Source organism: Sinocyclocheilus grahami, unplaced genomic scaffold (genome assembly GCF_001515645.1).
Source record: "Sinocyclocheilus grahami isolate Dianchi unplaced genomic scaffold, SAMN03320097.WGS_v1.1 scaffold56.1, whole genome shotgun sequence".
NCBI classification, from domain to species: domain Eukaryota; kingdom Metazoa; phylum Chordata; class Actinopteri; order Cypriniformes; family Cyprinidae; genus Sinocyclocheilus; species Sinocyclocheilus grahami.
The window spans coordinates 1,607,991-1,633,126 of NW_015505235.1; the positions used below are offsets into that span (position 1 = coordinate 1,607,991).

The 25,136-nt window shown below is 38.0% G+C and overlaps 2 protein-coding genes across 5 annotated transcripts in view; one reads left to right on the plus strand and one right to left on the minus strand.

Annotated features, from left to right (window-relative positions):
• LOC107583957 (anoctamin-1-like) overlaps positions 1-15,469 on the minus strand; it is a 38,063-nt gene extending 22,594 nt beyond the window's left edge. Inside the window, exons 1-16 of one of the 3 annotated variants that reach the window (XM_016270330.1) lie at positions 15,407-15,469; positions 14,705-14,862; positions 13,457-13,495; positions 12,795-13,130; positions 7,868-7,966; positions 7,486-7,643; positions 7,271-7,325; positions 6,952-7,003; positions 6,256-6,311; positions 6,132-6,179; positions 5,980-6,044; positions 5,566-5,700; positions 4,917-5,077; positions 2,992-3,074; positions 2,454-2,534; positions 1,953-2,039 (exon numbers count right to left, since the gene is read on the minus strand). In XM_016270330.1, coding sequence (XP_016125816.1) covers positions 1,953-2,039; positions 2,454-2,534; positions 2,992-3,074; positions 4,917-5,077; positions 5,566-5,700; positions 5,980-6,044; positions 6,132-6,179; positions 6,256-6,311; positions 6,952-7,003; positions 7,271-7,325; positions 7,486-7,643; positions 7,868-7,966; positions 12,795-13,130; positions 13,457-13,495; positions 14,705-14,862; positions 15,407-15,437 — 1,644 coding nt within the window. In that variant the 5' untranslated portion in view covers positions 15,438-15,469. The remainder of the gene's footprint in view (positions 1-1,952; positions 2,040-2,453; positions 2,535-2,991; positions 3,075-4,916; positions 5,078-5,565; positions 5,701-5,979; positions 6,045-6,131; positions 6,180-6,255; positions 6,312-6,951; positions 7,004-7,270; positions 7,326-7,485; positions 7,644-7,867; positions 7,967-12,794; positions 13,131-13,456; positions 13,496-14,704; positions 14,863-15,406) is intronic. The other 2 variants (XM_016270332.1, XM_016270331.1) reach the window with 2 other exon arrangements.
• Positions 15,470-20,110: 4,641 nt separating this feature from the next.
• The window catches only part of cd9b (CD9 molecule b), an 11,309-nt gene continuing 6,283 nt past the window's right edge, over positions 20,111-25,136 (plus strand). The window contains exon 1 of one of the 2 annotated variants that reach the window (XM_016270333.1): positions 20,111-20,305. In XM_016270333.1, coding sequence (XP_016125819.1) covers positions 20,228-20,305 — 78 coding nt within the window. In that variant the 5' untranslated portion in view covers positions 20,111-20,227. Of the gene's footprint in view, positions 20,306-22,845; positions 23,048-25,136 lie in introns of those variants that run through there. The other variant, XM_016270334.1, reaches the window with a different exon arrangement.

Below are 25,136 nucleotides of genomic sequence, written 5' to 3' on the forward strand. Positions count from 1 at the left end.
CGCCACATATATATATATATATATATATATATATATATATATATATATATATATATTCATATTCAAGCCAAACAAGACGTATATTAAATAGTACATTTATCTTGGATATTCAGCATAAAGCTGTTGTTCAAGTGACATTTATCGGCATATAAATCTGATTACATTTTTTATGTAATCTCTCATTGTAGCAGCCTGGTAAACATTTTATTTCCCAGCAGGAAATATTATATTTGTATTATTATTATTCGTAAAACTAATCTTTAAGGCCAAAAACCCCACACTGAGTTAAACCAGGATTAATGTTCTACAAATTCTGTGAAACCTTAAGAAGCTTGAACTACTGACACAGTTGGACGCGTAACACAACGCACACACAGAGAAATGAGGCTACGGGTGCCGGCGTACCTATTTACAAGCCACATCATGTATCAACTAATAAGTCCTAATTTATTGGGCTAATTTGCCTAATTGCATTTCATGCAAGACAACGGCCCCAAGCAGAAATGTCAAACAGACAATCACAACCTACATTTTCCAAATGAAATGCTCAAATCTCTGAGGCTCACACCTTGTGTGTGAACAAATGAGAACTTCCTGGACAACATATTTATTTACTGAACATATGCTTTTTACACAGCAGCGATCTCCAGTATTTACTGACAGAGCACAATGATGACATTACACTTGACCTTAGGCAAAAGGACAAGAAAGCTTTAATGTTGTTACACTGTGACTAATGTTCAGTTACGTGAAACCAACAGAGCAAACTGAGAGATCTAATTGTATTAGCCCGACATGCACCGTCCAACAGCAAGAGGATTACGGCAGTGAGGGACGGCCGTATTGCACATGCCGACGACCCCGTTGTGACCACCCCACCCAGCTAAGCCCCTCTGACAAACACATGGGCCATTTACAAATTAAACAGGCTCAAATTCTCTCACTAAATATGCATCTGTGCATGTGTGAATGGGCAGTAATTCATTCTTTTAAAGTTATTGACAGGAAATGGTAATATAATAGAGGGCAGACAGTGTCACTGTTTAAGGCAAGACATCCAAGGTGAATAGGGTAAAAAATGTCATGTTGGATATCACCATATTTCCCAAGTTTATCGATTACATTAATAAAAAAACTGAGATTTCATCAAAAATGTTGTTTATGTATGCAAATGAGGTACTATCAAATGTATTTGCATTCTCTTATGAACTCTTAACTGTTTTAATCCATTTAAATATCATTTTAATCATTATAGTCATTTTTCTTTGCTTTTATTCTTACTAATATTTCTTATGCATGCTAATTTTATTTCTCATGCATCTGTGATTATTATTATCTTATATGTAAAGCACTTTCAATTACTATGAGGTGCTATCTAATTTATTTGCAGAAATTTCCAGAACAGAAATCTGGATTGGAGAAAGCCAGTTTCAAAATTAACATTTTAGAGTTTAGGTTGTTTATGTTTTTACAGGATGTCTTTTTATTGCTCTACAAGTCAGAAAATACTGTCAATAGCCATAAAAAATGTTCACCATATTTATAAAAATAAACTTTTGTATAAAGCCATGTAAACAATGGCTCAATCTACACAATATATTATTCTATATTGTTTATGAAATCTATGCAATAGATGAAGTGCAATAAAATAAACAGTATAAAGTGTATCTTAGATGTTTTTTTCCACTCGCCTGAAATAATTACGGGTTATGAAAACCCAAATAGTGCATGAAAAAATTTTTTTGCCTAGAGTGTCTTGCCTTAAATAGGCTGTAAAAGAACATTCAAAATTGCTGGGTCGGGATGCTGTCGCACAGTTCGAAAGGGGAAAAAAACCTTCCAACCTTACAACTAGGGAGTGTAATATAGAAACTGTAACACAAGCAGGTGGAAACAAGGCTCTGGAGAGATGGAGGCGAGAATGAGCGAGAGAAAGAGAGAGCGCCATTTACCGGATTCCCAGCTGCCATGGCTGACAGTAACCTCTGCCTCCATTTGTCCTTCTCCAGTTCCCCGCTCTTGTCCACACCTCTCTCAGGCTGGAAAACACAGATCTGAACCGTCACACAATCACTGATGAAAGAGGGCAAAACTCTTGCTAACAATGCAAATCTCGGCTTTCCGGAAACCAAACCGGATCTACATGACTTCCTTTTTACTTGAGCATCCTCAACGCAAAGCGCAGCCTACGAGCCCCAAAGCGCCAGTGCCAAATGATTCAGGCCAGAGCAGTGCATGAAGGGAAAGCTGTGCAAAAAAAGGCCCACAGCATTTGGCACCCCCTCTATCTGCCCCTACAACCATGGCAGTTCCCTTTTTGACTATTTTCAGTAAAGCATTTGCATATTAAGCCAGAAGCCAAAAGGAAATATATTTAGATCTTTTTAAGTCAGCCATTAATGAAATGCATAATGCATAAAGCACATAAAAAATGGTAAATACAGCCTGCCCACCTCATTTTTGTTCTTTTTATTTTTCTTCTTCCTCTGCCTCTTCTGAAGGAGAATCGTTTCGTATTTGGGTCTGGGATGCTCCTAAAGAGAAAAGGACAAAGAGGCAATTGCTTTCTGCGAGACCCAGTGGACAGCTGCAGACAGAGAGTTTCAAACCATTCAAACAGGTCAAAAATCAAGGACACAAAGACTCAACATCTCAAAGAGCAGCCAGAAGAGAGTTTCAAACGTAAAACTCAAACCTTCGCTTTTTCCTGGCGGGAAAGATTGCGTTTAGAGAAACAACAAGTTAACATATTGGTGAGTCAATTTTTGGCTGAGACCACATGGGGACATTCACATACAGAACATTAATACTATCGGATAGGGACGCCACCATTGTGTCGCATCACATAACAGTCAGTGTTAGTCATTTTCAGTTGGTCAGTGTTAGGAAACACTGTCATTGAAATCAGCTCTTGGCCATTGCACTGGAATCCAGACAAACACTAGTGAGCATTGAGTAACATAATGCGACTATGTACGTGTGTGAATGTACCTCCTCCTCCTCCATGCCTGTCAGATCCCAGCTATAGTTCAGACTGATCTGTCTGCGCTTCCAGTGCTCTAGAAACATGGCAGCTAAAGAGAGGGAGAGATGAGGCATTCAGCAAATTAGTAGGCCTACTGACAAATATGAGCCTTGTGGGAAAAGAAAAGCAAAAGATGATTTATAAGGGACAAAGTGTCGTTTCTTAATGTAAGATAAATCACATCTCATTTACAAGACCATTAAAGAAATGCTCAAAAAATAAATTAGCCTGCTAGTTCAATTTACTTCAATAAAACAAGTTAATCCAACATAATTCTATCAAGATTTCATCATGTTCAACCAATTTACTTAATCCATTTAATTAAAGATATTATTTTTGTAGTGTTAAAGTAAACTAGGAAACTAGGAACACGTTTTCCACTTCCCATCATGCTTTGCACTGGGATAGGGAGTGTAGATGTTGAAATAATAATTTTTTAGCAAGATGAGGAAATGGGAGGACTTGTTAATGTTTAATGTTTTATATTGGTATTTGAGAGGCTTTATGTTATGTTGGTGGTTTTGGGAGTTACTATTGTTGTGAAATGTTGAGATTGAGTGCTTGAGTTGAGGAACTGTATCATGTAATAAAAAATAAAATAAAAACTGTGGGAGTGTCATGGATATAACCAACACCTTTTTCTGGCTGCCAGCACCTAATATTGTATGTATAAAGAAAGGTTTTATTTTGTTTTGCAAGTATATGTAACAGTTTACTTCAAAATAACTTGATTCGGTCATGTTTCTATTATATGGAACCACTGTCCATGATTCAATTAAGTTCAGCCAAATAGTTATCATTTTGTGCGAATAAATATCCAAAAATTACATTCTGTTATTATTTACCCACTTTCATATCATTATAAACATTTATGATCTTTTTTCTTCAGTCAAACACAAAATGAGATGTTTAGCAGAATGTTCATGATGCTCTTTTCCATCTTACAAAAGTGGTCCATATGACTTATTATATTAAAAACGTATAGTTATTTCAGTAAGTAAAGATAAGATACACAGAAGAAATAATAGTCAAGGTTTGTGTGAGTAAATGATGACAGATTTTCTTTTTTTGTTTGTTTTGGGGTGAATTATCCCTTTAAATCCACACTAAACCAAACAACAAAGACCAAGGCCGTGTGTGTGCTTCGAAACAGCATTGCATGGCTAATTAATACATCTCAGTACCTACATATGATCAGATGCAGTCTCTCTACACGCTGCTGGGGGTCTCTGTATTAGTAATAATGTATAGCTTCTGCTACCTCACGCAGGTGCCAAAGACGGGGCAGTGTCAGGAATTGAGTGGTTTCACAATGCCTCCATCAGCCGGGCCCATGGACACAGGCAGTGACAGAAAGAGGTAACACTACTCTCTGGCCATTCAACATCTCTTCAACTCCATCACTATGGAGACAGCAGCCCTTCTGCACGTTAATGCTAGCCTCTCAAACTGGTCTCATATTCAACAGGACCAAATGACAGATCTAAGTCAGCTCTTCAAGTAAATAATATACAAAAGTGGCTAATATCTAAACTAGGTTTGTTATTCTTATGTTCAAAAACAAAGATAGAGTGTGTCCTGAGATGTACAATTTAAAAAACGCACTATTGCACAAATATCTTTCTTTATAGTGAAAAAAGGTTCTGTAGATTTTTTAAATGTTCTTCACATTATGTTTTTTAATACCTGTTCACTGAAAGGTTCTTTGAGGAATCAAAAATGGTTCTTCAATAGAATTTTCACAAAAACTCCCTTTTGGAACCTTTATTTTTAAGAGTGTACGTTAATCATAGGTTGATGTACAGTATAAACCATCAGATCAATGCATGTAAATAAAGGTATAAAACAATAAACAGTGAGATAATGAAACAAAAGGAATTTTGAGTCGTACCCCAGAGGGACATGAAGATGGCGAAGAACACGGTGGCCGGGTTGTCAAAGAGATGGCTGGCACGCGCCGTGCCACACGCTGTGCTCAGATGCCAGTAGTCACATGCTCGATCGCAAAGGGGACACATAGTGAAGTTCTGATCCTCGTCACACATCTCCTGGCTGGCAGAAATGCACACATGCACACAATTAGACATGGCCATGCAACAGTCCAACGAAATAAATTAATTATGGCCTTGATATGATGCAGTGTGCTCATCCATCAGCGTGGCCCAATGTCTAAAGTATCAATTAAAAATGCAACACTATTTTATCTTGTGACCTCGGAAAATGCGGCTGCACTGGACAGAAACATTCCCTGCGGTCCCAAAAATAATGTACACAATATTCCCTGTTCTCCGCAGGGATGTTTCAGTCACAAATGCATGCTGAGCACATTCTTAAAGCACTTGCAATTCTAGCATAAATTAGTCCCATGAATCAGATGAAACCACACAAACACCAGAACTATGTTCCTTGATTCTAATTATCACTTTAATATCAGCGGAATATAATAATCACAGTCCGTTACTCTCAAGCTGGCAGCTGTCGCGTGCCCACCCACAACAGGGACCCGTGCCCAGCCCTTGGTGGGCTTTATTGGCACATACCTAGGTATGTTTGTTTCCACAGTGGCCCAGCCATAGAAGAACACGATGATGCCCACCACAGACGCAGGGATCAAAAGCTGAGTATAGACACCAAGCCAGGCAAAGTAGAGACCTATCTTCTCGCCAAAGTACTTCCTAAAGGTAACACAGAAAACATTGGGAGTGTGTGTTGCGTGCGGCAATCAATCAAGTATTGATCTGCATCAGAGGTGCCCAAACTTTTTACTACAATGGACCGTGTGCTAATAGTAAATGTTGTATTATATCCAACTATGAATTCGAAATGAAGATATGCATGAAAAAAATCAAATTTTTTCCAATTTTATCCTGACATGTCAGGCCAGATCTGTGCCGCAGGCCCTGGTTTGGGCATCTCTGATCTAAAGCAATGTGTCAAAGTGATCTGAGAGTTACCTGATAAGATCAACAGGCTGATACTTGTAAAAAGCACCGTATCTTGCCCATTCATCATGTAACAGCTGAAACCGGTAAAACAAAAATACAGAATTTAATCACATTCTCCCTTCTGATTCATTGCATAACAATGCAACACAATAGCAGCATACTTGTCTGTCGTTCTTCCCTTCAGCTTGTCCACTGGGGTGGAAGTCTCCCTATAAGCATACAAAAACACATTTCAACCTGACAGCAGAACAAATGGCAAAGGAATCCAGGAAAAAAAAAACTCACATCATGTAGCGGGAACGCTGAATCATAGACCCCATTGGCTATCAATGTGGTGATACCTGTGAGGCAAAAAAGAGGGCACCTTAAAATACTCGGGAATAATGATTGACTGCTTTGACTTTAAAGTGACCCAACTTCATTGCTTTTGGAAAGCCGGCAGCCTGAGTCCTCGAGGCGGAAGACAGCTGACATGTGGAACACAGGCTTTAATCAAAGTAATTAATCAGTCCTCAAAGGAACGACACGTACGCTCTGGTGATTAGCCCTCAATTAATAAAGTAGCTCTCCAGCAACAAGCTGAAAAGACCACTACTACCCATCGCCCCCCTCTTTCCACCTCAATGGACCCGGCTTCAATTCGGATCCCAATCCCAGAACTTTATGACCCAATTTACTCAGTTTGTAACAAAACCAAGTGAGAGAAAGTATGAGAGATGGAAAGAAAAGGAGGGGTACGGCTGGAGAACTAAAGAGAGCATCAAGCCGTCCCTTCTGCCAGATAGCCTCGATCTCCCAGTAGCCCACGGTGATCCGTCTGCACGGTGGCTCGGTCCAAGCGAGCATATGGCATGGGCTTGTGTTGCACCCTGTCCCAACTGCACCGTGCCCACATCCAAAGCTCTCATTCTGGCCCTGACTATCCTGAGGATTCCCCGAACGCTAGTCTGTGCTTAGGTTATTGATTAATGTATTACTAACCCATGGTTTGGCAGGTCCGTGTGCAGGCGGTGCGTCTGAGGATTTCATACACCTGGGACAGACAGTGAGAGAGAGAGAGAGAGAGAGAGAGAGTGAGAGAGATACAAGCAAACAAGAAACCTGAAAATTGTTCCTGGAAAAACCCCGGCGGAACTGGTTTCCTAGAAGATTGCCTAGAGACGTCAGTCTCCTGCTGCTAGCAAATAACTTTTGTTCCCTTTTGTATATCGTGTTCTCTTCTCAACATTCAAAGAACACGTATCACATTGTACCATTCCGGCTGAAAAGAACTTTCATGAGCAAAGTAATAGAGACTCACTATTCGGCTCCTTGTGGCGTTGTCAAAGAAGGTGTCCTTTGACTTGATGTTGTACCTGCAAAAAGGCCAAAAATAGCGATGAGACATCCATGAGTTACCCAGATTCCTTTGGCAGTCAAACAAATCCTGTCAAGTCCTCTAAGAAAGGAACAAAATCCCATGTGGCCCCTGATGACATTTAACCCCACATCACCCCAACCACGGCAGGTTCTCACAGGTGGAGCTTGTCCCGGGAGAAACAGTGTGAAAGGAACTTGGTACGGCTGTGTTCTTGCTCCTGATGGGGTACTTTGGGCTGGAACGGTTGATTTAACTTCCGCCACACTTCGTTCATGGTGGCAGCCAGACCTTTTTCTTCTCTTAACTCGTAACTCTGAACAAGAGACAAAGTTTTTGCAGTCAAAAATTGGCAGCAAATCATTAGACCAACAATCAGCATCAGTCATATGTGCTTTTCCCTCTCTCCCTTTCATTCATCAGAGACACACTACATAACGTATGCAGGGACTTCTGAGGGCTTGTGGAGAACTCGCATAAGGACATCCCAAGGGACTCGGGTCTGTCTTAAGATTAGGAGGGAGCTCTGCTGTGTCTTACCTTCTTGGTGGGCACCTTGATCTTGAGAAACTCTGCCTCTCTGCTCAACACCTGCCAAGGCGCATGTAGCCGGATGAAAGCATGACCATGAGCCTTGTTCTGGGGAAAGAATTGAAAAGAAAGATCTTGACATACAGCCTCCAAGTTGATTTGCGTCATTTTATGAATTTAAAGAGAAAATAAACAGTTCTGAAGTATAAGTGACCTGTTTTTAACATAAATTTTGGTTCAGGCCAGTTAAGATGAGATAAATGCTAACCCATATGCATTTCCAATTGAATTTTCACTCATTATTTTGGTAATTAGTTGACTTTTATTGAATTTTTATTGTATATGTACTGTCAAAATGTGCAAAAACTGTTCCTTAAGGCAGTACCCTTAAAATAACAACTTTGTATCTCATTTAACCATCATAAATGAGATACTCATGGTAGGGCTCATGGTAGTACCTTAAAGGGATAGTTCACCCAAAAATGAAAGTTTGATGTTTATCTGCTTACCCCCAGGGCATCCAAGATGTAGGTGACTTTGTTTATTCAGTAGAACACATATGATGATTTTTAACTCCAACCGTTGCAGTCTATCAGTCGTATAATGCATGGCAATGGTAACAAAATAGAGCCAGAGCGCGTACACACCTCACGCAACGGATGCCCTGCACACGCCCAAAGACAGGTTGACATAGTGGTGTATTAGAGGTAAAAAATTATATAAATACTGTTCGGTTTCTGGCACAAACCGATCGTTTTGTGTCTTAGGACATCAATGTGTCGTCACGAGCCGCAGGGTTTAATTTGGATTTGTCTGTGCATTTTTTTTTTACTCTCATAGATTTTGTTACCATTGCCATGCATTATAAGACTGATAGACTGCAACGGTTGGAGTTAAAAATCATCATATGTGTTCTACTGAAGAAACAAAGACACCTACATCTTGGATGCCCTGGGGGTAAGCAGATAAACATCAAATTTTCATTTTTGGGTGAACTATCCCTTTAAGGTACTACCATGAGCCCTTTTAGGGGTAAATAAGGTACAAAGACATCACTTGAAGGGTATTGCCCCGGTGACAAACTATTGGAGCCCTAAAGGAACAATCTTAGCACATTTTATTTTAGAATGTGGGAAATTAACAAATGAATATTATTGAAAAAAACTTTTTTTTTAAAGAAAACAACTAAACCCAATTACACCAGCCTCACAAATGTTGTGATTATATACTTGCATATTTTAAGCACTAATTTGAAGTGCTGACCACTTGCCTCTTATGTTTCTAAGTAGGGTTGGGTATCACTTGAATTGCATTAATTACAATTCCGATTAATATTATGAATCAGTGTTTTTGAATGTATCTCTTGAATGAATGATTCAAAGACTAATACATTTTTTACAGCCCCTTTTTGCCAACAACAAAAAAAAAAGATGCGCACACAGGAATTGAGGTGGAATTGAAATTAAAATTTTACAACAAGTATTCGATTCCTGACCTTAAGTATCCAATTCTGGAATTGCAATTGATTTTCGATTCCCAACCCTATTTCTATGTGTTTTACCATAAATATATTTCACATTCATTTAAACATATGGTGAAAATTATGGCCTTTGGTAATCGACAGCATGCAAATACAAACACATAAATTGAAAATAACCTAGAATAGGCAGAATCAATGTCAAAAGAGTGGCAGATTGTCATCAAGCCCATCCAAGAGCCCCTAAAGAGGGACTATATATTACATAAACTTGGGGGGTATGGAAATGATCTCTTTTTGCTAGTTGTAGCCATGAAACCTAACACTGAAGCTGCGTCGTGCCCATACAGAGATGACAGTAACTGTATCTGTCTGGCAGTGGTCAGCCATGCCATTTAGAGAAGCATGTGTTAAGGAAGATGAAACTGAAAGAGACATTGAGATGAGAGTGATGAGACAGAAAGAGATGATGGAAACCTGAGGACATCCTCACCGTCCCCTGCGTTCCAACATCACAGGTGTTTTTTCTCTGCTCCCTCCACACACACACACACACACACACACACACGCTCATAAAAGAGAGATAAAAATAACATGTGGATCTGAGAAGGTTAATTAGGATAAGATATTCCAATTAGTACTTCATCTCAGCAGGGTAAGGCAATTAGGTCGATTTGAGCACAGTCTGAGCGGGAGCCATCACTACAGAAACCGGCTGCGACTGACATTTGAGGGGATTTGAAGACCCATGAGCGGATAAGGTTCTTCATGGCAGGTTGAACCCTGTCTTTGACATTTGGTTTAAAGAACTCAAGCAAAGAGAAACAACTCCTCTGAACGGATGCAATCCTAAGAATTCATGGCTTATACAGTGATGCAAACTCTAGCCTAAGGTGACCAGACGTGCCACTTCCCGGGGACACGTTCTGCACAGGATTTCTAAATTGCTTAAAATAACCCGGTGTTGGTTGTTTGATCATTGTATGACATCAAAGTACCGCGAGAGCGATTCGAAAGCATGGAGCCGTCTGCTCTGCTCTCTATAACTCACGTGGTACTTATGTCATACACCGATAGATCGGCTCAGTGCAAACAGCCAAAACCTGGTTATTTTAGGCAATTTAGAAATCCTGTGCACAATGTGTCCCCGGGAAGTGGCATGTCTGGTCACCTTACTCTAACCTCAGACTCAAACTTAAGTCGCACTTAAATAGACTCGACTTCAGTTAAAAGCGAGTTTCTTTTGCGTGCCATAACTCTTGTGAGATTATGCATCATTTTGTATTACATCATTTGTTTTACACAACAGCATTTCAACATGGTGACTTAAACTGGTTTAATGTCCTGAGGTTTACAGACAATGATAATGAGAGAAGCAATGGCATCTACTTTAGAAAATGCCTCCATATCTGAAATTGTGTTGCATAAAGCATTCTAGAAATACTGAAATATATAATGTTAAATGTATGTTTAGCATGGTTTGGCTTGAGGGAAAACAAATCCCAGTTACCATAGTTACCCATTCATTTTGTATTCAGAAAATGAGAAGAAATTTTCTATTGAGTGCATTTATAGATTACTCAAATTAGCCTGCAATATATAAAAAAATTATATAAAATATAAAAATTATATTGTAACTTGATTTGGACTCCACCTCAAGGACATGAGACTAAACTCTATGTCAGAGACTTGTGAACATGATGGTTCACTTTATATTTGAATATTTACACCACTGAGAAAGGTGCACTAGTTAAACCCTAAAATAGATAGGTTGTTTCAGCATGGACTTCTACAGAAAAAAACACAATCACTAACTGTGAAAATTAATGCCAAATTACAAAAACTGCAGAAAAATCTCTCTCACCACATCGTCCTTCTGGTTTTGTTGTTTTTAGGCTTGTTTTTTTTTATTGCCACCATAGAAAGCCAATGTTATCCATCAGACCAGGGCTATTAAGACAAACAAACACAGCTAAAGCAGCCACTGACACATGATACCAGCGGCAGCGATGTCCCCTTGAGCATTGAAGGTATTCAAAACAAAACTTCACTCCCTATAAAGTCAATCCACCCGGCAGCTCATGCATGAAACAATAAACCAAAACTAGACAATTCTAGAACACCTGAAGTTATTTGAGATAGCATATCCACCAGCGTGATAGTAAACTGTAACGATGTGCTGAGATAAGAGGAACACGCCAGGTGAGACATGGTTCTAAGGTGTGACTTGACCCGCTGTCCCTGTTCAGACTGTCTACAATCAAACTTCGCTTACCGGCTGAATAATTCAGAGCGTCTGACCGCAGGTATTTGTAGCGGTCACAGAGCATACCTCAAAAACACCGGCTGGGGCAAAACATTATGTAATGACTGTGATCAGAAAAAGCAGGAGAAGACTGTTGAATTAAAGTTTAGTGATCACGATGATGATGATAGCCATCATGACAAAGCGTGTCACTGCAGGCACATCTTGCCACCTTACTAGGGTTTCCATGGGGAAATGATGATTTGGAGTGCATTGTTTAATACCTCAATTTTTTAAATGCATGATGCATGATAAAAACACCTCAGGTTCAGATGATTAAGTCCGAATTCAAAAAGGGGAAATCTATCATTTACAACAACGACAAACAGCAAAGCCTTAAATTTAGATCAGAAATTTGGTCCCTTTCAGGATAGGGTACAGTTAACTCAGTGTGCTGTCAAAGGCTGGTTCACAGCTCTTCTAAAAGAGAGTAGTCAATCACTACTATTACCAGCCTGATAATCTTACTTGGCTTCACACCACAAGCATTCACAGTCTAATGACCCTACAGATGCAGTGCAAAATGATCACAAAGACAGAGATGCACAATAACAACGCGTTTTCTGCTATTATCTACAAGAGAGTTTTTCATTAGACAAGAAAGCATGTCAATTAGCTTTTTAAGTAAGGAGAGTTCACCTGATTCCCCAGATATTATATAAAAACAAACTCACTAGCAACAGATGAAGAAGAGTTCATTTGGGACCATTAATAATACCATACAAATACAGTCCAATTACTCCATAATGGGCCATCTTTAAGAGTAATGGCTTACATAACAAAACAATGATACATGGATAATTCCCAAATTGGTCAGATGCCCTGTGAAATGGTAACTCTATCCAATACTAGGCTGCGTAGTAGGACTTGGAAAGACTGACTAGCTCATAATTCAAGCACACACATACACTATTAAGTAAAGTCTTTATGAAAACAAACTGAAAAATAAAAAAAAAATTCACGGTCAAGATCTTATTTCCAAAATTTCTAGGATATGAATAGAAGTGGTCACTCTTGAAGATCATGACTGATATTGTTTTTGATAAGGCACGACTCAACTGATCTAAAGTGACAGCTTTCTGTAAAATCAACACCAGATGTGGCTCTTACAAAGGAGCACCAGCACAAATAAGATCTAGTCAGCTTCTACTCACCTCTTTATCATGCTCAATTTCCAGCCCAGCGTCCTTTAAATTACCCTCAAACTCCTCTCGGATCATGATTTTCTCCCCATCGGCGGGGTCCGGGGGTCCGACGTCCACCACCACCTCTGCAGGTTCATCCTTCCCTCCCTCTTGGTCTTTCTCCTCCACTCCTAAAGGATAACTACCATTGGAGATGATGGACAGTCTGTGTTGACTAGGAGACCCCCTGACAGAGGAGCGTTTTCGGTAGTGGTACACCAGTACATAGTCCACTTTCCTTCGGCCGTCAGCAAAGCACAGCCGTTTGCGAGAGTCCTGGTCCATGTCCATCATGTTATTGGCCACCTGAACAGGTGAGAGGAGAATACAATGTACCCAGGCTCACTGTTCATCAGCAGTGTGTGTGCATATCAAATTCAACTCAGGAGAAAGGGGGGAGGGAGTATGGTGAGGATAGATGTAGGTCAGACTATTGCTTCTTAATTTGGCTGCTCTCAATACACTTCAATGTAGATTGAAAGTGTGAAGGCAATAGCCACTTTTCATTGATGCCATTATTTCTGGTTTATCCTTCATTCAAGTTACTGGCTGTAGAACTAATGCTAACCTGTTTGAGTATTGCAGCTAGTATTCTAGTAGTACTAATCTTGAGAAATCAAAAGCATACTCACATGTATCTTGTTGCCACTTGTCTGCAGCATGCTGTCACACTTAAAGAAAAACACAAAAACAGTCAAATACAGCAACACTTTCTCGGCGTTCCAGGAAAATTGTGTTTTTTCACCGCTTCTGGTGGCATGCCCGTTTCTGATGTCACCCTACAGAGACGCCACCATCCATCTTTCCCTCTGTTTATCCATTTAACTCGCAAAGCATGAAATCCATCCGTCTGTCTGATTTTGGCAACGTTGACTGGGAAGCGCAAAGCTTTGCTTCACGCACAACAGAACGCATCTCCACAGAAACTTCTGATTTGTCCCTGACTAATTATCCCTGGAGGAATACCTGTGCGTCTCCAAGCGCCGGAGCGCATCATTACGCGCCGGAGGGGCTTTCGCGTGTGTGTAAAGATGGAGTCGCCAACAGGTTCAAAGGAAAAAAAATACATTCCGCGAACATCCGTTTATTGCATCATGCATCTCTGTTAAATAGCGCTTGGTTTGAGTTAATATTTAGGATTCGGGGATAAGTGCCCCCATGAGCACAATGTGCTTACTTCTGTGCTAGTACTGTAGAAAAATTCGAAAGTAAAATAAACAGACAGAATTAAACTGAAGTTAGGTTATAATTCAAAAACAATGTTATTTATAGCCTACTAATAAATAATGTGTACTTTGCAAGTTTTTTTTTTTACATCAGGAAACACTAATTTGAAAATCAGTTCAGGAATAGAGTAGATTTCCTGTAATTTTCAATCGCATTTGGCAGTTGGCAAGTGTCATGTTCAAACTTTTCCTGCTTTAAGTGAACAGACAGCTTGTAGTGTAGACGTATTTCATCATTTTTTTTGTAGTTCATGCATTCTGCATCTTTCTCTGTCAATCGAGCAATGAGAATCCCTGAAATTAGGCTATATTGAATAAATTAATATAAATTTATTCAAGCTAATTTCATTTCTCTCTAGCGACATAAATATGCAACATTTTAAAACTGATTAAATTTTACAGCACATCAAAATTACCTCAATTTGTATCATTGCATGTGATGACCTCGTGAATCGGGAAAGTTTTTCCATGCACAGCGACCAACGGATGCTTATAGGAAAGTGTTGTTGTTGCTGTTGTTGTGGCACTTGTTATTTGTAGAATTGTTGTGCTATTATAGTCAACTATACTGACACTTTATTTCATTAAAGTAATCTACAAACACATAAAAACTTAACTTATTTGCCACATAGACATGTTGAGCACGCTACTCACGTGATACCAAGACTCTTCAGTGAAGTCAAATGGATCATCAAATGTGCAGCTGATGGAGTTCATGACTTCAATCTCAGATACTTCCTTTAAATCACTGCAGATAGAGGAGGACTCACTCAAGGCAGTGCTGACTCCATTCAGAACACAGTTATTCACCTCTGTTAATGGTAAAGGTAAAGTTTTAATATCAATTAATATCTATACATTTAACATTTATATTAATCTTTCTCCAAAAATGTGACTACACAGGGTTAAGGATGCACTTTAACCTTTAAAAGACCTAAAAAAGAAACTTAAAAAGATGGCTCTTCTTACAGCTCTTTAAACACGTCAAAAAATGCAATCTATTTACATAAACAATATTCAACACACTAACATGAACAATTTACTGTATTTTTATTCAAAACAAAATATTTCTAGTAATATCTAAATATAAGATATATATATATATATATATATATATATATATATATGTAAATGTCACATACACAGGCACTCTGCATTGTATAAATCATTAAATATTATTCATCATACATGTACATGTACAGTTTACTGTTGTCAATAGCATGTTGTTATCTGGACAGAGCACAACCATTCGGTTAAATGCCTCTGGTACAGTTTATAACTAAAGACAGGAGTTTTTAAAGCGCTGTCAACCCCTGGATAGCCAATTATCTGTCAACAGGTTTTGCCATGACTTACCTACATACGAACAGGATTTATTCACAGCCATGTTGCCGGCGAGCTGAAGTGCAACCAGGTATGGGACGCTTGGAGACTGTGAAGGTGCAAAATCCTCTCCAGGCTTTGGCCAGGCTTAATTTAATACCATGACTGCTGGAGAGAGAGAGGGCTTATGTTTGAGCCAAACTTTAACTAATTTCCAGGACCTTCAGCCACGGGTGAACAAAGCCCACTTGTCATCCAGGTCCACCAGAAATGGACCCATTAAATACTGAGAGACCTATTACAAAACTGAAGCCGATTCTGTGGAAATGTCAAAGACGTTATTAATGTCTTGGAGTGTTTATTTTGGCTGACAGCATCATTAGGATGATGCACCTGCCCCATTCACTACAATTATGTCACTCACTAAAATATTAGGCTCAGCAGCCTTTATCCCTGCAAACAGGAAATGTTCAAAGAACTTTGGCTAACTTACAAGTTATGGGAAAAAAACATAGCACGTTTGTTCATTTAAAAAAAAGTTCTACCAATGTTTTGCTAAAATTCCCATTAAGTAAAAAATAAATTCTTGCTTAAGAGAACATTCCATAAAGGAATATTCCATTTTATAATTTTGCAAACATTGTGTTACTTTTAATCTCTAAATATTCAAAAACAAGTAATAACATCTAAAAAAAAAAGTTAGACAAACATCCAACCAAAATGTTTCAGACATTTTTTTTCCCAAAGTATTAGTAATGTTTTTGTGTCTAATATAAAGTCTAATATTGGTCCTGTGACATGATCAAGGCGTACTTGAAAGAAATACACAAAATGGTTCAGAAGATCATTGGTAAACCTTTTGATCTATCCCCAAGTATCTGTCTCTTGAACTGTAAAGCTGTTGCCCTTCACTGATTTCTTGAATTACAAGCTGATGGATGATTGTATGATGGATGATTGAATATGCTGCCATAAGACACCTACACCACTGTTTTGTTATTGTAATTTTTTTTAAATGTTTTTGTGCTATAGTTTTCAGAACATTATTAAAGATTAGATAACTTTGAACAAAAGTTCTACTAACATTACTGGAAGAATGTTTGTTCATAACTTGCCAAAACATTAACCAAAGCACTGAGAATGTTCATGTTAGCTGAAAGTTATCTGGTCTTTAAAAAGTTATTAAAATGTTAGCACAAAAACATTTATACATCATTCATGGAAATGTTTTATAGACCATTTTAGTTTAAACATTGCATTCAGAAATAAAATTTTACCTTAATAGGAACATTAGCAAAATGTTATTACAACATATTTTTGTTAGCTGATATGTGATGCTCTTTCATACAGAACATCAGAAGCCTAGTAAAACATACATTTGAACACGCAATTACCAAGATTTTCATGTTGCCAAGTTATGTTCTATATCTAGGTCTATAGGAACTCTACACATTCAGATCATTGAGGAGACGTGGAATTTCATCCATTCAGAAACGGCGCTTATACCCCTCACCAGCTCACCCACACAACTGCTCTCGATTTGCTTGATTTCCTCTTGGGAAAAAAAGAATGTGGAGTATGTCACGTTTTCTTCACGTTTCTGCCCGTTAAATCAGCCTTGGTGCTCTCATTCATTAGACACCTTCTACTTATAGACATATATGCCTACATTACTCACATATTTCTGGAGGGTACAGTTGGGATAGATTTGGCCCACTTGAAAGGTATAGGGATTTGCACTCTAAAGGCATGATTCTAATGTATTATCTTAATCCATGCTCTATACATATGGTGGGAGGTTAAGGCAAGAGCTGCAACAGCCAAACCAACATATATGCAATGAATTAATGACAGATTCCATCTAAAGAGGTTTGGGGATGTGGATATGATGCAACATTAGCACTCTCTTGTGGTTTAAAAAAAACGGTCGGTTGAGCTTTGATAAAGTCATCAGAATTTTAGCAGTGTGTGCCCTCATGTGGTCAACAATCAACATTGCAACCTAACTATCGCTCATATATCTAAAAATTACCAATAAGATGTTCTCACCCTTCTCAAAAATGTAGCATTCTGAGAACCACTAGAGGGCGCCATTAACAGCATGGGCATCATTACCCACCACTAGCCTCCAATGTCCCGAACTCTATTAATAGAGACCTTTTTTTTCAAAACTGTCTTTGTGCCACTATGAATACAGAGTTGTTTTGAAGAGAGGTCCTTCCACAAAAGGCCTCAAACTGACTCTTATTTTCCTTTTCCCTTCTACAGAGAATAAATCTGTTGAATTTCAAATCCAAGGAACTTCTTGAACATTATGAATATCACCACAAAAGATGATTTTTTCTAATATTGTTGGTAACCAAACCGTTTCCATTCCCAGTGACTTCTGTTGTATTTTGTGTCCATACACTGAAAGTCAATAGGAAAGGAATCAGATTAGTTAGCAACATTGTTTAAAACATCTTTTGCTTTCCACAGAAATGAGTCACTGTCATGAGAATGACATGAGGTAACAGATTTTTTTTTATATAGTAGTGTGAAAGATCATGCACTAGACACCAGAGTATGACTAAAAAGTATGCAACAGGTTTTCTCAGCAAAGAGGATGTTTGGTTATGCCATGACGCAGATAAGATTAAATGTCATCATGTCTTTGCTCAATGTGTGAAAATGTGGAAATATGTGCACACATTCCATGAAACCTACATGCATGAAATAGCAGTTTAAAAACTAATCTGATTTTAGTGTTTACAAAATCAGAGGTTGTTCACCCAGTAACCTCTCTCAAAATTAAATTACCTGTGAAATGTCACTCTGAGGTCAAACAGGTCTTGTGTCTGAATTAATTGTCTGGAATTTCATACCTAAATGATTAACCTCCATTTGTGAGCAGAGGCCATTGAACTGAATGAGCATCTAGGATGCTGAGGTGAAAAACATTGTGACTCAGTTCTATGCCATGCGCTTTGTTGACGGGCTTTGTGAAGTAAATAGAATTTCACTTCATTCCATAATAAATATATGATATTCCGTCGAGTCCCTGGCAGTATGATTGACAGTCATTGTTTTGCAGTTGCTAAGGGTGACGTGCATCACAGACGGAGATGGACGGGTGTCACAACACTGGGGGATGAAGAAGTGTGCTGCTCTGACCGTGACAATGGGCTCCATTCATCTGCAACGAAATTGTCATCCTCACTGTACTCGCCTCTCCGCAGAGCCAGCACCACCAGCTTTAGGAAAAATCAATCAAAGCAAAGAACTTCTATAATTAGACAGAGGACAGACTCTGTAAACAGAGCAGAAAATGTTCAGTTTGGAAGCAACCATGAGTAATCATTGCATAAGGTAGCAGTGCATGTTAATTATCCGCATATGTATTTTCCACAAATGGCACACTTAAACTGTGAGTTTTGAAGATTTAGTACCTAGACATTATTGGAGAGGAAACCACAAATGACTAAATGTTTGGGCCATGACTAGCTGATGTGTCATGTTGACATTCTGTTAACATCCATTAGATCATATCTTAGAGAGGAAAGCATTATCTGCTGTGCTCTTATCTGACATTTAAGGTGCGATTTTGACAAATTTATAATTTATAATCTGTAAATTGCTGTAAAGTGATTTTAATAAGAAAGCTGTATCAATTATTTTTGAGTAAAAATGGCATCAGAGAATCTTTCTCAATACATCAGTCTCATAAGGAGAAATGATTTGCATAGGCCCTACATCTCTTCGAGAAGGATAGAGATAGAACAAAACAGGACTCATTGCTATGGCATTGCTGTAACAAAAATATATTCTAAGAAAATTTTGTGTTAGGAAAATTTATTCCGAAATGTTCACTGAATGTTCAAAATGTGCAGTTTTTTAAATGTTTTATGGGGTTTTTTTGGGGGGGGGTTTTGTTATGTGAATGTTAAGTGAACATTCCATTTGAGCATTTTGCAAACATTATGTAGACCTTACTTTTGAATGTTCTCTAAACATTCTGAAATAAGTACCAAGATATTAAAAAATGTTAGACTAACATTCAACTAAAATGTAAAAAAAACTTTATGAATGTTGTACAGATAATGTTTTGGGCTAACGTTTTGAGAACATTTTTAAAGACCAGATAACTTTGAATGAATGTTCTATTAATCTTACTGGAATAACTTGAGTTGACATTGCCAGAACGTGAGGGAAGTTCTAAGAATGCTGTTATCTAGGTTTTTTGCAACATAAACAAACATCAACTTTTATCAAATATCATTGATTATATTATGATTGCAGATCTGCTCATTTGTTAGTGTTGCAACAATTTGAAGAACTAGTTTTGCAGTTTTTGTTGTGCTGATTAAGGTGATAACCACTGACTGACAGCTTCAAATTGAAAATACGCTGAGAAATGTCACAGAGAGGTGCAAAGTGCCATGTTAGTACTCTGATCACAAGACGAGACAACTCCTATCTTGTGCTGCAGTCTGTGAAAGAGCCACACAGTCTAAAAACAAGCACAGGAAACAAGACAGAGAGGTCATGAGAGGACAATTTTACCATGTTCTTCTCCAAATGCCATTATCTTTCTTTTTTGAGTAGACATACAAATGCATTACTTGATGATCATTTCATAACATAAGGTGGTCATCAATAATAAAGAAAGACAAGTGAATGTGACTGTCTCCAGAGGTTCTCCCTTTCTCACATGAGAGGTGGGAGTTTACTGTTATAAACAGTCACTTCCCCGAGGGCAGCAGCATTGAGCCACGGACCAGCAACACAAGGACAGACACAGACCTTCGGGAATTTAAACATCTGAGAACAACAAGACTTCTGTTGCTGTGTATTTGATTTAGAATTTGTATTTACATGATGGCTAAGTCAGGTCTGTCCAGTGGAGAGCAATGCATCAAATACATCATGTTCTTCTTTAATTTCATATTTTGGGTGAGTTTAATACAGTTCACTCCTAAATGCTTATTTATTGTGGAAAAAAGTGTACATGTGTGACATAATGTCTAATATAGACTTGCTACTCTGCCTAAACAGTAGGCTATTCTTTTAATTGGGTTTTTAGACAAACTTCTAAAAAATACTTTTTTGATTATTTAACATAAAAATTGCTACACATATATGATGTTAAAGGCTGATATCTGATTTGCTGAATTGATTTGTCATTGATTGGCTCTCTGTCATTTCGAAAAGCGCTATCGCCTACTATGGTGAAGGCACAACTTATTAATATTAATTACGTAACGTATTGTACGGCGTCTGGATTGGTGAGAAGTGGGCAGTACGTTGGTATACGATCGCAATTGCGTTGATCTGTTGGCGAATTAATTTCCTTATAACACTCCCCTAGCTAACTTATTCGTTAAAAAACTAAAAAGTACTTGCTTGTTATTCGAAATAAAAATGCGAATCGACTCATGACTAATAATTAGAATAGATTACGTAAGTGTCATCTTCAGGAAGGTCACGAAAGAACGTCAGCATGCCCTGATTAATATTCATGAGCCAAGACTTCGCCATACTGTGGGCAGCGGGTAAGCAAAACATGTTCAGAAATCAAAGACAAAACAAATTCTATTAACTATTAATTATGTTCTTGTAAAGATTTCTTCGAGAGATTTTCGCATATTGGTTGAGCGGTTCACGAGAAGGCCAGTTTCAGGCTAAAAACTGATAACGTAGGCTACAATCCAAGTCCAGGATGGTCAATTGTTTTTATTGAACACGTAAAAGTTTTGCATACCTGTTGCTAGGCAACCACATCCCTAATCCATCCCATGAATGAGGTTAAATTTAGCCCCAGGGATGAAAGGTAAACGCATGTAAACTTTAGATCTCACAAAGAAAGAAATAAGGACTTAAGGACAGAAACCAATTACCTATATGTAGTCCACATAGGGGGGGAAATAGAAATGCAATGTTATATAAATAATCTATATTAGCACTAACCAGTTTGTCAAGTCAAGTCTGCTTTATTGTCAATTCTTCCACATGTACAGCACATACACACAGAGAATTTAAATTGTGTTACTCTCAGACCCTTGGTGCATACAGATAACATAAATACAGATATGTACAGATTAAATACAAAATACAACTATACAAATATACAAATAAGGTAAAATGTAAGAAAAAAAATATATATATATATAAAGCACAAGGCATATGGCAGATAGAGTGCAAACCAGTAAAAGTAAACAACAGTGCAGATATAATGATTGTAGTGCAAAAAACAATGATTTGTAGTGCAAAAGAGCTTATTTCGACTGATTAAAGTGACAGTGTGTGTGTGTATGTTGATCTGGTTTGGTTTGATCAGGTCTGGTTTGGTTGAACATTTGGAATACAGAGAAAGCAAATGCTTCCCCTGCTTTAGCTAGAAACTTTAAACAAAGTGTGTTTACTTTGATTCACGCAATCTGATACCCAGTGGGTTCTGGACTGCTGAGATTTGTCCACACCCTGTAAAGCCTGACATAAAAAAAATAATAGTAATTTTTTTAATGGAACTTTACTGAACCTTTAGACAAAATATAAAAAAATATGTGTTTGTCTTTTATGTTGTTTTGATCACATTTAATACATCAGGTGTTTATGACCCATATGCAGGAGAATATGGAGCCTGATATTTATATTGCCAAAAATATGAAATTCTGATTGCTTTGTAATGTAAATCAACAAGATCTCTGTCGCAACAATATAGCACACTACTTATATAAAATGTATGTAAATATCAGTTGTCCCTTTATATCTCCCAATAATATGTTTTAGTAAGATTATATATATTTTATAAATTTAATGCATGAAGATTGAGAGATTTGCAAAAATGTTCCTCAGAAGCCTGATGTATCATATTTGATACGTATTTGATAACAGTAAGTTATTATAACATTTACTTCATTAGGATCATTAATCAAGATTTCACAGCAAAAAAGACGTGTACCACAACCTTAAAAATTGGCGTTTTTAGAATAAAAACTCAAGATTTGAACAGTTAGAGGGCAGAAGGCATGTAGAAGATTGTGTACAGGCTGCAACAGGTTTTCAGGACAATTTTGATAAAAGCTGATCTTTTGGAGGTCTTATAAAATAATGCATGATGTATGACACAGCAGGCTTCATAGGGTAATGTTCGCTCTTCTCCCTGACCTCTGTCTCTAACCTGTGTTCACTTTAAGAGTGAAAAAGTGTTAAGCAAAGGGACAATAGCTGTGTTCTGACTTCCCAGTGTTCCTGAAGGACAGCTCGAGTTACATGAAAATTGAAACCTGATCAGCTTGTGTTGATGCAGTTTTGTCAACTAAAGTGCCATGTTTAATACTTTTTATATTCCATTTATATACTACTAAAATGTGTTAGCTCTTTTTTTCCGCCTGACAGAGTGGCAGGTAACTTTTTTTCTGTGATCTTCCTCTACACTTTCCTGTCACACGGAAAATCTATAATGGTTTTGCCCCTCCTTCTTCCTCTGACAAAGGCCAGGTAGGAGGGTACGGACTGCTGGAATCTTTCTTTTTTTTAAGGTTGTTCACTGTTTTTTAAGGTTGAAAACAAGCACGTTTCAGGTGCTCAGTATCGGGTGTTTTCTCTTGAAACTACGCTTACTTTTTAGCCATGGCAGCAGGTGGACTTCAGTGTATCAAATACTTGCTCTTTGTCTTCAACTTCATCTTCTGGGTAGGTGTTTTTACTTCATTACATAAGCACATGTTAATTCAACTGTATGTTTGTAGAGTAAAAAGGGAACATAGTCACACTGAAATGTAAATGTGGGTTGAATGTTTTTAGTTGCTTGTTTACTTGTCATACTTTGTGTTACTTAGTTTATCTATATTTGATGTAGTGCATGACCAACTTTGCTCTTTGAGAGACACACGATCCTTAACATTTTGTATATAATTTAATAACACTTGAATTAAGTGTGAAATTAGTTTATTGTTCACATGCCTTTTAAACAGAAGCTGTGGTCAGACTGCATTTCTAAAACACACTGTCTAGTTCTATCTAGTATCTATTAGTTGCTCGTGACTATTAACCACATTAACCATGTTTTACGTGAGCCTGTTGAACCTCTACTTTTACTGTTGACTGAAAATGCGTTTGGAAAATGGTTTCGCTTGAATGTAAGACATTTTAACCAACAAACAACAAAAAATGAATGCACACATGTAGTTGCAGCCCGCTAAATTTTAAAACCGCACAAATAAGGTGTGGGGTCTTGGCCTGGACTTAAGTTAGCTTTGTGGCGAGTGAACAAACTAGCAAACACTGAATCCACCCATCAGTAACTCCCATTGTGTGTGGATGGAAAAAGTCGAGTTCAGTTTGGAAATCTTTGAGGGACAAGCCTCCACACCCCTGGCAGTGAGTCACCGTGACTCATATTTGTGACTGCAATTCTCCAAAACAGAAGGAAACTGGAGGATTGCAATGCGATTTGTCAAGTGCCAGATATGCTTGTGTGTATGTGTGGGGTTTTTTTTGTTATTTTTTTGATGTGATCTGGTTTAGCTAGTATGGTTTGTTTCTTAGTATTCATTGCATCATTTGTCAAAGCATCTGAGGAAACTCACTGTTCTACCCTTTGTGCAACTTTGTAGAAGGTTGAATGATAATGAAATGATACACCAGCTGTTTTACATGCACGACAATGAAATATGAACTGTCTGTTGACTATCAAAATGATCTGTTTTGACTATAATCAAGTCTAAAGGTGTTTTTTATTTTGTCTGTGGGCTGTTGATTAACTTTTGCCTGTGAGAACGTGTAGGAACAAGAATGATTACAATCTAGTACGTTACTCATTCATGGAAGCCACATTACAGTGTCCTGGGAATGGCTGGAGTTGGTCAAGACAGATTAGAGTTCGTTCAGCATATTTTTGCATATCTCTTTCTCAATATTTGCACTGGGGAAGTAAGGTCTTGCTGTTGGAAGCAGGCTAGCAAGATTATCAGGTTGGTCAGCTTTTTGTTGAAGTACTTTTGTACCATAAGGCTTGTTGGACTTAATTCTCCGAGGAAAAAGAGTGAAATGCTTAGTTTTGGGCCTGACTTCCTGTACACTCTGCCTTCATAAATAAATCCATGTTTGGCCTGCAGCTATGTTTCCTCTATTATTTGGTTGCTCAGTTTGCCAATGTCACTGTTGTCACTGTAGCTCAAACTAAACAAATCCCTAGATTTATTAAAGGGGTCATTTGATGTTGCTAAAAAGAACATTATTTTGTGTATTTGGCGTAATGAAATGTTTAAAAGTTTAAGGTTAAAAAAAACACATTATTTTCCACATACTATACATTATTGTTTCTCCTCTATGCCCCGCCTTTCTGAAACGCGTCGATTTTTACAAAGCTCATCGTTCTGAAAAGCGAGGTGTGCTCTGATTGGCCAGCTGTCCAGTGCGTTGTGATTGGCCGAATACCTCAAGCGTGTGACGGAAATGTTACGCCCCTTACCATACTGTGATGCCCTGTCCGGCTGGAGCTACAAGACAAAAACATTAAAACCCATTATAAACGAGGCATTTGTTGCATCCAGTGAGGACATAATTATGGATTATAATGACTTATACTGTCTTTTTACACGTTGCGTTGCATTGCGCCACGTAAACAAAAAACCATGTCTGCATTTGTGATCGAAGAAATGACAAATGACGTTTGAATCGTCAGTGGCAAATTCTTTAAATATAAAAAAACGTACGTACAGGCTGTGAGTCAGAAGCGCCAGACTGTCCTTGCAAAGTTGGAACTGCCCCACTTTATAGA